This window comes from Teleopsis dalmanni, chromosome X (genome assembly GCF_002237135.1).
Source record: "Teleopsis dalmanni isolate 2A chromosome X, ASM223713v2, whole genome shotgun sequence".
In the NCBI taxonomy this organism is placed as follows: Eukaryota; Metazoa; Arthropoda; class Insecta; order Diptera; family Diopsidae; genus Teleopsis; species Teleopsis dalmanni.
This window is the reverse complement of record NC_051848.1, coordinates 36,570,605-36,586,663: the sequence shown is the minus strand read 5'-3', so window position 1 is coordinate 36,586,663 and position 16,059 is coordinate 36,570,605. Positions and strand designations below refer to the sequence as shown.

Below are 16,059 nucleotides of genomic sequence, written 5' to 3'. Positions count from 1 at the left end.
GGGTCGCATTCACAAACACACTACATATACCATACATAATAAGTAAAGCCTAAGCAACGCATAATAATTGTGTTTAAATAGACATGATTATGTGACAAGCCATTTAAGGTTCATACAACTCGAAAACAGCAGTCATATGAACAGACCGACAAGTATGCGACAAGTAAACAAGCGCATTGATATGCATTTGTCCAACACAAATTGTTTAGCGCAATTGACTGCTAAAACGGTTGAAAATTGCTAATCAAACGTTGCATTAACGTCAAAATGTTGCTAAAAATAATTTACAAAAATAAAAATAAAAACAAATAAAAAAAAATAATAAAAAAAGTAAAAATAATAAAAAAAAATAAAAAATTAAATAAAAAAATATAAAAAAAAAATAAAATTGAATTAAAAAAACAAAATAAATAAACTAAAAATAAATAAAATAAAATCAAAAAAAAAAAAAAATTAAAAAAAAAGAAGATAAAACAAAACAAAAAAAGATATAAAAAAAAATTGCAATGACATTTAATTTAATCAACATTAACCACGTTAATGTTTTGTTTACTATTTTTTTTGTTGTTGTACGAATACTTTTGGCGGTACATGTTTCATACTTGTTATGTGTGCCTTGCTATGAATTCCATTGGGAGCAATAATATGCAATACAAGTGGGAGTTTAAACATTTCTAATAAATCAAAGAATGACTAAAAACAAAAAAAAAAAAAAAATAAAACAAATTAAATGTTTACAAAAAATAAAAATGGCAATACCACAAATTTGGGCGCATGACGGTAGTTGCACATGCGTTTTTATGCCTACGCTACCGCACGAAATTGTCAACATGCAATTTGTTGGAGTTATTCATGCACACGATAAACCCATAAAAACGAAAGAAATAACAAAACTAGATCGAATCGCAGATAATAGATTTATTCTTTAAACATAAATATAGCTATTACATGGAATTTTATTTTGCAAACTGTACGAGTGAGTAGTCATGCATAAGTCATGCACGACAAAGTTTACACAGTGCCCTACTAAATTGAAAAGCATAGACTTTCCAACTTTTTGTTTAAAATTATTGCTTTTTTAAAAATGAAAATTCTATCATTTTTTCTTAATTAACCGAAAAAAAATTTTTCAAAAAATTTTTCACGGGGCAGTACGCAGATCTTAGATCAATTATTGAATAATCTCAAAGATTATGAGGAATACTCAAATTAGTCAAAGAGATAGGTGGGACTCTGCAGAAACCCCCAGTTATCAAACAGAGTAAAAGTGCTCAGATGCACTAACTCGGAAAAGGCTCAACATATATACTTTCCCTACAATAGAGAAATATAATTTGATTGTAATAGTATACCTCAAGTATCTAAGTAACAGTTAAAAAATAAAAAATATATTTTTATTCGATTTTTATGCAGAACTCTTTAAACATATTTCAAAGAGAATACAAACATTCTGGAATAAATATGCAGAAATGTTAAAAACAAAAAAAAAGCAACAATTTATACTGATTAAGTTAACTTATATAGCTGTAGTTTATGCGTTAATGCTAATTACTAACACAATAAGTATACGGATTAGGTGCCAGTTCGGTGTTAAAATTTAACAAGGTGTGATTATTGATATTTGATGTCTAAACAGAATATACGCATAAATTAACCAACCTATGTTACCAACGACCACTGATGATAGATAGTTGGCGGTATCTAAAATAAAATTAACTAAATTGATTAAAAGTCAATTTTATCACCTTTTAATTATTTTAAAGAAAAGAATAAAAATAAGACATCTTAGTGGTCTCCGAGATTCCAGAACAATATTCAAATATGTATAAGTACACATTTGAGCGTCACGAATTCATCTAAGATCTGTCCATTGGCTAAAAAAATTGAGCTTCTGAGCATTGCATTTTGTGCTATCATTATTATTGTTGATATAACTAGTGCTATTATACAGCACATTGATAAATTTACACAAATATTTCACTAAGTGCGTTCATATAACCGTGTACATAAACGCATAAAATTATACATTTGATAAATTTATATGCTTAGATGAGTACTCGTTATATGACAATGTGATGAGAAGACAATGTGATGAAGATAAATAAAAATAAATTGGTATGGTTATGATATCAGAGGCGCCAGAAGTTGACTACGCATTTTGATAAACTGAGCAATTTTTTCGATTCGGTTCTGGAAATAATATGTTTTAATTTACTGGTAATTGTTAATCGCTATCGTTTGTTACTCGGCTAGCTGAAGGTGATACAATCAATAAATTTATGAAAAAGCAGCGATTAAGATGGGTTGAACATGTGATAAGAATGCCGGATATGAAAATACCGCTTAAGATTTATAATAACGATGTAGGAACGAGCAGAAGAAAAGGGCGATGAAGAAAGAAAACGATGGAAAGACAGTGTACAGCAGGATTTGGAAGAAATTAACATAAGAAATTGGAAAACAAAAGCAAAAAAACAGAGAAGAATGGAAGATTGTTTTTAAACAGACTTAGGTCCTACATGGACTCCATAGTCACGGACGATGATAATGATGAGATGTCGTTAATACTTTTTATTCGTGTAATAATTTGAATATTTAAACTTTTAAAACTAGATATCTAGATATTCAAGCTATAGTATGGCACTGAAATAAATTGCTCAGAATAGCGAAATTTGTTGAAATCTAGTATCAATTCAAGACGTTTCGGACTTGTATTAAAGCCAATGGAAAAAAAGTTAAAATTTTTTTTTTATACAACAGGTGATAGATGATTAATTGATTATGATTAAAAAAATCGATTATATTAATGCTGATTAGTGGACATTTGGAAATAAGTTGCCAATAATTGTAAGGTATAGTGAAAAGTTGTTATAAAAGTCAATATTTTTTTCAAGCTAGAATAACAAAAAGCATATTATATATATATGGTATATAACTCTTACGTACATAAATCATTAATGTGGTTTGTGTTTGGAACTATATAATGTTTAAACGCCAATATAATTAGATGATATATACATGTTATTCCATGCGAGTTAGGTTTGCGTGCTAATATTTAAGTTTTTAAAACTTTTCCCTGTCAAAAAAACTGTCAGAAACTATTAAACAAAGAGTGGTTTCATATGCAAATATAGTTGCATGTCCATATTTAGGGGAATATATAATTTAATTATGGTTGCACCGTTGGGAGTAGGTTAGTAACGAAAATATTCGTTCCGAATGAATGCAAATAAATGCAACACAACGGAAACTTGTTTCAAATAATTATTTCCATACCATTTCAAAACAAATTTGCTAATATGTGTAGGTGTTCGATAATTGGTTATGGCCAATTTATACGTCTATATACTTAACTTCACTCCACTTGATTGTTTATTATGGAGTAATTTTTCATATGTGTCAATCATAGGATTTGATTGCATGTTGCGTGCCAGAGGCAAAAATAAAAATAAAATTGGAATTTAATTAATATAATTTCATTTTTTTCATACTTTAACAATTGTTTATTGTTTATTGTTTATTTATAAATTTATGTATATAAGTATTTAGTTTTGAAAATTTAGCTAGTCTGCACAACGTTTACTTCCTAATTTACTCGTAAAAGGCTTTTGATTTGTAATTGAATAAAAAATCAATTAAAGCTTTAAACTTTTACTATTTACTTTTGAATACTTTTAAAATTTTATATATGATTACAATAATAATTATTAAAAAATTTAAAGACAAACTAACAATTGAGCAAAGGACAGATAAGTTACACGAAATTTAAATAATTAAATACTCAGGAAAATAATTGCAGAATTTATTATTATCGACATTGATAGCAAGCAGGGGGGTAGGTAAGGTAGTTCAATATTTATTCGCCAAAAAACCAAATAAAAAAATGTTAAAATAAACTTAAGGAGTGCCAAAAATGTTTTATAATTGGGGAATAAAATTATATATTATCAAGTGTTAAAGAGAAATATTTTGTTAAAAACTTAAAGACAAAAAGGTGTGAAATGCTCAACTAGATGCTATTTAAAAATATTACCAAAAACATTAAATTTAAGTGATTTCTGGTTTTTAAATAACAAAGCGCAAAGAACAAAATTACTATAATAAAATACTTAAATAAAATTCAATTTCAGATAAAGATATATGTTTACTTCCAGCTGTAATTAAACCATCAATCAATTTCAAAATTATTACAAGATTACTAAGAGCGCAAAAAATAAATTGTAATAAATAAAAAACTTATATATGGTATAAAAAATTTTAATTTAAAAATTAAAAATGAAAATATAAAATACAAAAAGAAAAAAATTACATTTTTATATGCAGTGAACGTGTTTGGCATAGCAAATAATTGGTTTGAGAAAACTTATTTTAGACATATTAATTATTAAATGAATGAATTTCAGTTTAATTTTGCACAACTACGGTCAACAAATTCAAGAGCAAAAAATCAACAACGGCGCTACCGAATTGGTAGGAATTAATTCACTGATCGGATCAATAACAAAACAGCTTTAATCCGAAAAAAACAAAAAAGCCATTTGTAAACGTGATCGATGTTTAAGCACTACAAATCTGCTTAATTATGATTATTTGCGGATTAATAAAGACGACGTGACAATATGACAATATGACAAAATGAACCCCTCAAAGCAGCTGTGCTCAGCATTTAATATTAACTTTGTAATTTACTAAAATAAAATAAATAGAGTTTAAAAACAAGATATTAATATGTAATAAGGCAACTACATATGAACTTCAATTTTCAAAGGATGGAAATGAAATTGTCAGAACGAGGGACGAAAGAGATCAAAAAACTAATTCATATTAATTACCAAAAATACCTTGTATAATAAAAACAGTTTTTAAAAAATAATATTATATATACAATCACCAGACAGAAATAACTGGGAACGGAGCATTACTCTATTTGTTGCGGACTACTATCTGTGGTACACGGATGGCTCCAAAACGAAGTGGCGGAAGTATATGGAGTTAAACCAAAAGAGGAAATATTTGCATGTATAAGTCAAGAAAAATCAGTTTTTCAGGCCGAAGTACACGCAATTGAACTATGTCTAAGGGTATATAAAGGGAAACTCGTCACGGGGAAAAACATATAAATTTTCGCTGACAGTAAATTAGTACTTCTAGCACTGGGCACACCTTGAGTGACCTCAAAACTAGTGTGGAAATGCCTTCTACTTCTCAAAGACCTTGCTGAAAGGAACAGGGTTCACAGGGCACAGCGGATTTGAGGGAAACGAAAAAGCAAATGAACTAACCAGATAAGGGGCGTCCTCATATTATATTGGGCTACAATCATTCTGCGGTCACTAATGGAGCTTTGTCAAATTTAAAATTAATAACTGGCTGGAAAGAGCAGCTCAAATTAATTGGGATAATACAATTGCCTGCAGACAAGCTAAAGAATTCAAAAACTAGGGACTACTTATGCTGAACAGAAGTTGCATCCGACTTATCACGGGTTTTCTCACTGGGTATTGCGGAGTTAAAAAGCATCTATCGAACCTAGATATTACTAGAGATGATAGCTACAGGCTTCGTTGCGAATAAGAGGTTACAGCAGAACACATTTTGTGTCACTGTGTTAATCTCGCCAGACTCAGTTTTCGGTACTTATTCACTGCCTATCTACTTATAACGGAATCGGGCAACATCACTTCAAAGGACATAATGGCGCTCTGAACCTGCTACTTGTCTATGGAAATAAAGTGGGCAATGCACAATAATCCTCAAAGGATGCCAACTGAAAATTTTTTCATATAAAATAATACAAGAGCTTGTATTTATTATAAATCTGTAGAAGTATATAAAACTACTATAAATTAATTTTTGATAAAAACTGATCAAGTACATATCTATCAGTACTATATTTTTAAAGAATGTGGTGAAAGCAATTAGGATCAGTATCTAAATAAATCAATAAATTAAATGCAAAAGCTTTTTTCCAGAGTTACAGAGTTGCCAGACAATTCCATAAATTGCAAAAAGTCAACATTTTCAACGTTATCATACTTAATAAACAATATCTGTAGTAAAAAGAATTATAAATGAGATCGTATAAATGGAACGTTACAAATTTAAAATCTATAAAAATTCTGATGTTAAAAAAAAAACTAGGCTAAACGGAGCAAAGTAGCTATTGCGCTTACAAGACTGTGTCAAATTCCTAAACGTCGTCTTCTATTGTGAGAGTAATGTCAATTCCAAATTGAGTATGAAATCTTATATATAATTAATTTTTTATTGTGTTTTAATTTTAATTATATATACAAATTAAGATCCAAAACTTTAAGCAATTTTTTCTCTAATGTAAGAAAATTCAAAATAAGAGACACGATTATTCTAGGTTAGTTTAGGTGGAAGTGGCGGATCTAATACACTAAAGTCCACTTTACTCAAACAATAGTTCGGTGGTAATCGGTAAAAAAAAGAATCTTTTTTTTTTTAAATATTTATGCCAAATTTATATTTATCTAAAAATGCTCAATGTTTTTTTGCCAGTATCGCGAATCAATATCTTCTTTCTTAAATAAATAATATCATTAAAGATGAAACTACAATATTTTTCGGATCGTTAGTGCTTTTAATGGTGTGGCTTAGGGATTGAGAAATCTTGACATAATTATTTTTATTTATAAATTTTGTGAAAACATCGTAATCTGCTTGATATAACTTATTATTTCTTTTATAAATTTTTATGAATTTGTATAAATCTTTCAAAACTTCTACTATAAGTAAACTGAAAGAACTGAAGAAATAGAATTGTGTAAAATTATTTAAACTATTTAAATTAAACATCATTTAACTCATAATCAATGATCATTTATAAAACTAATTAATTCGTTTTCTTTTTTTAGTAATTCGTAAATTAAATAGGCAAGCAAAATTAGGCAATAGGAGAAGAGAATATATTAAAATAGATACTCGCATTTATTTGTGAACTTTACTGATTAATACACTACTGATGTCATTTACGTTGGCATATAATATTTAACTAACATAATCATTATGAATATAATAAATTGTTAAAAGCGTGAGTAGCAACGATAATACAACGATAATAGGAAGATCTAGAAGAACTTGATTTTAGTCGCTAGAATACAAATTTGTGTCAATAGTCCGCATCGTATTGTTAAATAGAGAGCTGAGGTAATTTTACTGAAATTTTAAACTGATTAGCAAACTCACTTAACTGGTTCTCCGATATAGATAAGCTTATATCTGAGATAATGCATAAAGGCCTTGATTAATATTACATACAAGATGTTGCAGTTGACGAGTTAGTAAAAACTTGCAGTTATGACCTCACATCTCACATTTAGTCTTACATTTAGTGTTAAAACTTAAATTTCCTTAGTCACTCTGTATTTTCAGCATATTTATATTACTTAGCAGATAAATAAACAAACTAAGTTAGCTACTTTCACATTTCTTTTTACGCTTCTATATAGTATAACTAGTATATAGGGCCACACCTTGTTGCAAAAAAAGCAAGACCAACGTTCGTTTTGACTTTTACATTAATTTTCTATGCGTTTAATGTAAATAATTTATTTAGCGGCTTATTTGATGTAAAAGTCATATTATTTATTTATATATTTTTTTTTTTGCAATTCATACTAATATTTCTTGACCTCAAGTAAGTGTAATTTGACACTATTTTGAAATTTGTTTATTACATGAAGCGTTAATTTCTTAGCTCATACGTGCGCTTGCGTGAAGGCAGTAAAACGAGAGCGGTTTATATTGATCGGTTGGTTCAAGATTTGAAAAGCTAAGAAAGATCGAATTTTAACTACTTTCAGTTACGCATTAATAATTTTCTAATGTAAATGTCAATATACTATGATGTGTAGTTATTTAAACATAAATGTGAATGGGTATTGATTCACATTATTAAGTAACCAAAAAACAAGTAAAAAAATAAAGAAAATGGATATCCGATCACAACTTACAATGAAAAAGTAGACTATATTCGCTTAAACCGGTATCTCCCACCGGTATTCAAAAATGAAAATCTCAATGCTAAGAACAGGAAACTGGTATATAACCAAATAATTCAACCGTCACTTCTATATGGATGTGTAGCGTTAAGCAAAAACTCAAACACTACTATTCGCCAGCTAGAAATTGCACAAAACCAAGATCAAAGAAGACTTTTCAAGGTATCATGGTACATAAGGACAAATGACATCCTCAAGGAGCTCAAAATTGCTCCAATTAAAAAATACATAAAGGAAAGAGCTCTGAAATTATTTCCGAAAACTAACAGGCTTACCAACACCGCGTTATCGAATCTTAGAATGGTTACAGGCTCATCACGGAGGTATACAGATTTGAGGTCAGTTATTATTTAGTCTGATGAAGTGATAAACAATAATCCAGTTAAGGCGAAGAGAGGGATTATGAAGCAACCTCGCTATTAATAGAGAGTAAAAGTGCTCAAGTGCACTGACTCAACTAGCCTCAACATAATAATATGGTATATCAATATGATGTGGATGAATTCAGTTTGCTCTTGTGTCTATTCTTTAAATATAGGAAAGCATTTAAGTTAGTCATGAAATTGTTTTATGAAACAATCAATATTTAAATAAATATAATAGTTGTATTTGGTGAACAAAATATATAGTGAGTAAATATAATAGAATAATATACTACATTACATCAATACCTGCATGAGCGTTGTTAAACATAGATAAAGCCAAAATTACAAGAGATATATATTTTTTGATATAGATATTATGTATACAAACATTGCCAATATTTCGGAAAAACCTTTAACAACACTAATGATACATATATACATATACATACAAGAGACAAAACACAATGAAAACGCTATTCTCTAACACTTAATCGAAAATAGACACTTTAGATAAACATAATATGGTTTATCAAATCAAATGCAAAGGTGATGGATCCAACATAAGCAACCAAGTATATGTTGGTATAACAAAAAACAAGTTAAAGACTCGTATAGCCGGAAATAAACACAGCTTGTTCTACAAACTCCTAGTGACATTAGACTCAATTACAAAACTGACATACACTCAGGTGTATGAAAAAAACCTTCAACAAATCCGGAAGAGGATAAATATATCATTCCTCTATATATGCATTATATATACACATTATATATTTTTTATATATATTATTATAGTATTGTATAATTATTTTCTATATATATATATAATTCATATTTAAATGTTAATGTATTCTATAATTGTTTCTTTGTGTTATATACTAAAATATTGTATCATTTTATTAATATTATTAAGTACCCTGATGATGATTATAGTTTATAATCGAAATATCGGTTAAAATAAAATCTTTTAAAAACAAAAAATTTATTATTTAATTACTAACTAATTAGCCCTTTAAAAAACAAAATTATTATTAAAACTATTTAGTCATTAAAACAAAAAAAAAGTGATTTAAAATATTTTTAAAATTTTTTTTAATAAAAAATTGAATAAAGTTGATGTTTATAAGCACACTTAACAGAATTTTGCAGGGCTTAATTAGCACTTTTAAAATATATGAGACGGTTTAAGTACGCATTTATAAATGCATGTGCAACTAAAACACTTCGCATTAATGCGTGTTAAAGTATCGTATAAACGGGGTATAATTTTACGTTAATTAACTTTATTATATTTTATCAATATATAAAGTGGAAAATATTATTATTATTATTATAATAATTATTATTATTATAATTATTATTATTATTATTATTATTATTATTATTATTATGAATATTATTATGAATATTATTCTGAATATTATTATTAATATTATTATTAATATTATAATTAATATTATTATTATTAATATTATTATTATTAATACTATTATTATTAATATTATTATTATTAACACTATTATTATTTATATTATTATTATTAATACTATTATTATTAATACTATTATTATTAATATTATTTTTATTAATATAATTATTATTAATATTATTATTAATATTATTATTATTAATATTATTAGTATTAATATTATTATTATTTTTATTAATATTATTATTATTATTAATATTATTATTGATATTATTATTATTAATATTATTATTAATATTAATACCCCTACACAACAATAGGAAGTGTTCTACTAAATTTCATTAAGTGTAACATTTTAATATACAGTAGAACTTTTCTATAACACAACCACAGGAAGTGTTGCAATCTATTTTAGTGAGTGTATCATTTTAATATAGAAAGAACTTCTCTATGATAAAGTGTTTTACTGATCTCGCAAACTTCTTTATGTAGAAGTTCGACTATAAACCGATACCTGAAGCTCTTGAGACATATTGTCCAGCAAATAATAGCCTAATACAGCAACAGGAAGTGTTGCAATCTATTTTAGTGAGTGTATCATTTTAATAAAGAGTAGAACTACTCTATAATAAAGTATTTTACCGGTCTAGAAGCCGGTGTAGAAGTTCGACTAAAAACCGATACGTTAAGCTTTTAACGTATAGCCTTTTTAATAGTACAACTTAATAAAAGAGATGAGTTGGTGAAACAAATAAACGCTTATGTCAAATTCTTTACTTAATGCTTTCACAAAAATTTACAAAATTGTCAGAAAAACTTTTAAGTGAAATTTAAAGATACATTTTTTTTTGTAAAGAATTTGCATAAAACATATGCTAAAATGTTTATATTTGTATTAACTTTTATTTGCTGAAATTTCACAAAGTGATTATTCCAATTACTAAACTTGTTATCTGTGATTTATTTCCATTATTAAAAAAATAGATACGCACTCAAAAAAAAAAAAATTAAACATTTTTAACTAACTTTATAATTATTTTAAATTATTTTCGTTGATATTTTTTAATCTTTCTAATGAAAATGAAATATTGTTGTTGCGTAGAAATAATAGGATTTTTAAGGTGATTAGTTAAATGTTTTTAAGTGAAAATTAGCCAAAAATTACGTGCAAAGTGGAATAAGTGGCAAAAAAACCGAATTTTCCCACCTAAAATTGTTACACAATACTAAAGTTTTAGGAGAAAAAAACAGATTTTATTTTCAAGAAGATAATTTGCTTTGAAAGTAACATAATTAAATTGTATGATTTGGTGTTAAATGAAATTTGCCGTTAGGAAAGATACAAAATCACGACGGCTGTTGCGGCGATGACAATGTACTATAAGTACTATAAGTACAATTAAGTTAAAATTAAATTGTTATTTAGCAATAAATTGTTTAAAATTCTACGCTAAAATGTGTTAACAATAAAAACAGAATTAAATCATATTTAAGCATGTTAAAGTAAAGTACAAAATAAAATTTAAGTGATAATAAAAATTAGAAAAATCGTATAAATATGTGTATATAAGAAAAGAGAGACTTAAAATAGCAAAAAAAAAAAAAAACGTTAAAATATAAATAAATAAATAAATACATAAAAGAAAAATTATTAAATTTTACCTGTGTACGTTGAATTTATTGAACTCAAGTTGTCATCGCTTTCACGACTCATGCTGTTTGTATCTGCAAGATAAAGAAAAAAAGCGCAAAAATGCAAACAATAAGCAAACGAAAAAACTGATCAAAATATACAATGCACACAAATAATAGTAATAATAATAATAATAATAAATAAATTAATGAAATTTAATTTAAGTAAAATGAAAATAAAAATAAAAATATTGGCAACAAACACACTATAAAAAGTTTCAACATGCTAGCAAAGTAGGTATTGATACTTTGTTTGATAAAAGGTTTTTAGCACGGAATTATTAAACAATTAAGGCTGCAATTAAAAATACTTAAGGCCGAACAAGTTAATATAGCATACATCACGTTAATGAAATTAATTATAAACTGTGACACACTAGTGCGCAGCTTTGCGGCCTCGAGGCTTTGAAGTACAGTTCGATGCCGTTTCAAGACAACGCTCCAATAGCACAACTGCAACTGCCGGAGATTCGTTCAGGAAGTTAAAACTGTCTGAAACTGTTAACAAGTCAAGCAATTCAAGTCAAGCAGTTAGGTACAAATGCGTTTATAGACGAAGTATACAGACATTTCACAAGACATTTAGTTATCTTATCTGATTTTGTACTTTAATTTGGCAAATTAAAACATTTTTTGTCCATGTAAATATACTTTTAACATGTACTCAATAAAACATATATAATTAGAAAATATTTCTTATTTTAACATTTAATATTTGTTTAAAAAATTTTTATATTTTTTCTAAATAAATTTTCAATTGCTAGGTGAAAAAAGCACTTTTTTAAAAGCCAATTAATCGTAAAATTAGTGTAGACTGATTTCATGCACTTCAACTTAATTCAGCGATTCCACAATTGCCAAGAACCCTACCCCAAAATCGGCGAGCATACCGGCTTAGCCAACATGCCATGAACGGCTTCTGAAAGCGCTAAATTACCAACATATCTACCCATCGATGTTGTGGAAGTTTTACGCAACAATATTGGTTTAAGAATCTAGTAACTTAGAATCTAAGAAATGTAAGTTAGTGATAAACTACAACATTTAATATCTCTTCATTAAAATATCTGCACCTACATTTGTGTGTGGTCATTGTAGTCCTCAGATATCTATAAAATAGATAACATTAAATGAATTACAAAGACGTATATCTAGGCTAGAATATGAATAGGTGGTGATAGTGTGAGATTAGAAGAAGATGATACAGGAGTTAGAATGGATTAGGTATAGGTAATATCTTGACCTGTTTTGTTTATTTGAAAAGCAGTTAGAAACATTTTCTGATAATAATTGAATACAAACAGATAAGATAAATAGTGATTAAACTGTGTTCTCTGATATATTTAAACAAAAAAACATGACAATATATTGATTGTTTACTGAAATGAGAATACATAAGGATATTGGTATTGGCTTTTCTCTCAGCAAAGTATTTATATTCGTTGTATATAAGTACTAATACAGTCTAAAAAGCAGAAAAGATGGATTAGACTGTACATTTACCAAAAACCGATAGGTAACAGGAATGGGGTCATTTAAAAAACTTGTAAGTTAACTTAATGGTGATGGTGATCTAGACAGAGAAAGTGTTTGCAATATTTTATGCTCATCTCAGAAATCTTTTCTGGATTTCTCTTGGCTATTGATATTGGCCTTTGATAGTCTGCTAAGTGGAAATGTCGCAGAAAGACCTATAAAGAGTTTAAGCTGTATAGGTATTCAAACGAGTTATTAGCTGTTACCTAATTATACAATTGTACTTTATTCATATAAGCCAACTAAGATACTTTTTATAGTTTCGAATTAACAACTTAAATTTGATGATTTAAGATTGGAGAGACTTTAAATCAACATGACTATTCAAATTTAATATTATGCTAGAAATTTTTTATTATATTTTGAGGCATTCCAAATAACAGATTTCTTAATTCCTGACACTAACAGTCTTACAATTTTATAGGAACAATTAAACCAATAAATATTACTAAAGAACACTGATCTTAAATATCTGGCGGTATATAAAACAGATATATGGTCAGCACAAGTATTCACTACAGTAAAAATCATACATTTCGATTTAAAAATTTCCTGTCAACACTTTGTCTTAAAATATTTAAAGATAGATATCTTGTTATAATATATATGTATACATATATAGTTTTATTTTATGTGTACATTTAGTAAAATGGAACTAACTATTCATCATCACTATATATGTATGTGTGTGGATATTTTGAAGTCTTGCTACTTGAGAGCAACTAAAATTTTATAGGTGTGAAAAATTAAGCAAAGCTTGAGTGTGTTAAAACTGAAAATGGTACAGTAAACATTACAGAGCAATTACAGAATGTAAATAAAAATGTTAAATGTATTTGTTAATCTGAGGCAATGTCATAAGTTTGTTTAAACAATAGTTAATTAGGTATTCATTTTTACTTACAATTGTACATATTTAATTAGCAATTTGCTCAAGTAGTTAAGTAGTAAAATATGTAGTAAAATATGTGAAAAACGAAACCGTAAAAATTTAATTGTTAAAATTTCAATTAAAAAAAAACCAATAACAAAAAGAACACGAAACTTCATTATGAAATAAATTTACACAATTCACACGTATTATTGCAATTCCATTTCTATATTGCAATGACTTGAGATATTGCAATTTGCTACTTTTAAAAATAGCAAATTAATGATAATATTTTGTTACTACTTGAAAATGTAATTTCATTCAAAACTTTTAAACAAAACACAGAAAATGTTTAAATATTAATAAGAAATATGTGTTAATTTTAAAAATATTCCAAGAAAAATATATATTTTCTAATATTTTACAGTATTTTGTAATTGAAAAAAAAAAATGTTATTTACATTTTAAAAAAAACATCAAACAACAAATTAGCTAACATTTCAAATGATGCTCACCGGTAAACAACTTAATTATAGTTTATAAAATTAAGAATATATTTATTAAAAAAATTAAAGTGTTTAAAACATTTGTTAACAATTTTTGTTTTAATTTTGTTAATTTTTCGAAACGCAGAAATGGCTATTATGCTTAAAAACCAGCTAGCAGATACAATCAATAATGATTTTGTGAATATAATATGGCAAAATTGGTTAAAAAATCAAAATTAATAATATTTCATATTATTAGGTGGGCGTTACATATGCAAAATATAATAAATTGTTATAATATATTAAATAATATATAATTGTATTGAATATGTAATGAGTTTGAATTTAACTCATTCCGTTGATCGACAATATTTAAATTTATAATTGACTAAATTTTAATCATTCAATTAGTAAAACATTAAATTAAGACAAGCACTTAAAACATAACTACAAACCTGTAAATGTTTTAACTATAGATTACCTTCTGATGTATTACACTATCGAAACACTAATTAAAATTAACAGAGTCATTAACAGCGTTTGAATTATGTTACTGTAAATAATTAGAATTATGCCTGTTAATTTATTGTAACTGTTGTAAGGTGCTTATTTGCTTTCGTTCTTAACACTGCATTAAAAAAATTGTTACATACATAAAAACTAGTATATAATGTTACTAAAAATGCTTAAATTTACAATTTAATTTAATAATGCTTTTTATATATTTTTTTTTCGGCTATAGATTACTTTTTATTAAATAATTCAACATATTTAATATATTTTAGTATATTCTATATTTCGTCTCTCCTTGAGAGTCATCATAAGGATCACGATCTAACTTAAATTAATATTAATAAAACTATATCTATGTCATCCTCTTTATTCTATCGTCTATATTGCAGTGCAATGTAGACCTAATTATAAACTGCACTGCAATATAGACAATAGAATAAAGAGCATGACTCTCAAGGAGAGTCGAAATATAGAATATATTAAAAAATATTAAACAAACGTTGCATTGTTTAATAAAAAAATGACCTATAGCCAGATAAAAATAATATATATAAACTATTATTAAAAAACAGGTCGATAAATAATATAATATCTAATATATATTAATATAATATTAATATAATATCTAATTAAAAGTAGCATCTCTTCGTTATTAACATTATATTTTTAAATATAATGTTTAAATTATATAATGATATATCATATCAAAAAATAAAATATTTCAAGGAGTCGAAATATAGAATATGTTAAATAATATTAAACAAATGTTGCATTGTTTAATAAAAAAATAACCTATAGCCAGATAAAAATAATATATAAAAACTATTATTAAAAAACAAGTCGATAAAGAAATTAAAAATTTTATAATTTAATTTAATATAATATCCAATAAAAAGTAGCATCTTTTCATTATTAACATTATATTATTAAATATAATTTTTAGAAGGGTTTTCGAATAACAAAGAAAGAAATAAAGGACAAACACAAAAATTTATTTTTTTTTTTTAATTTTATTGAAATTTGGCTGACCATACAACGCTGTTTCGAGTATTGCCAAGTACTCTTCATCAGTGGTCTTTGGGAATAATCGAATTTTATTTAATTAGTTTATAGTCCGTATACAATTTGTTTGGACTGC

General features: G+C 26.3%; 1 protein-coding gene across 5 annotated transcripts in view; it reads right to left on the bottom strand.

The window, feature by feature from the left end:
* The window catches only part of LOC119687741 (restin homolog), a 60,351-nt gene extending 48,807 nt beyond the window's left edge, over positions 1-11,544 (bottom strand). For 4 of the 5 annotated variants that reach the window (XM_038102181.1, XM_038102182.1, XM_038102184.1 and 1 more), the window contains exon 1: positions 11,484-11,542. In XM_038102181.1, the coding sequence (XP_037958109.1) occupies positions 11,484-11,535 (52 nt within the window). In that variant the 5' untranslated portion in view covers positions 11,536-11,542. Of the gene's footprint in view, positions 1-11,483 lie in introns of all 5 variants that reach the window. The other variant, XM_038102183.1, reaches the window with a different exon arrangement.
* Between the last annotated feature and the right edge of the window lie 4,515 nt (positions 11,545-16,059).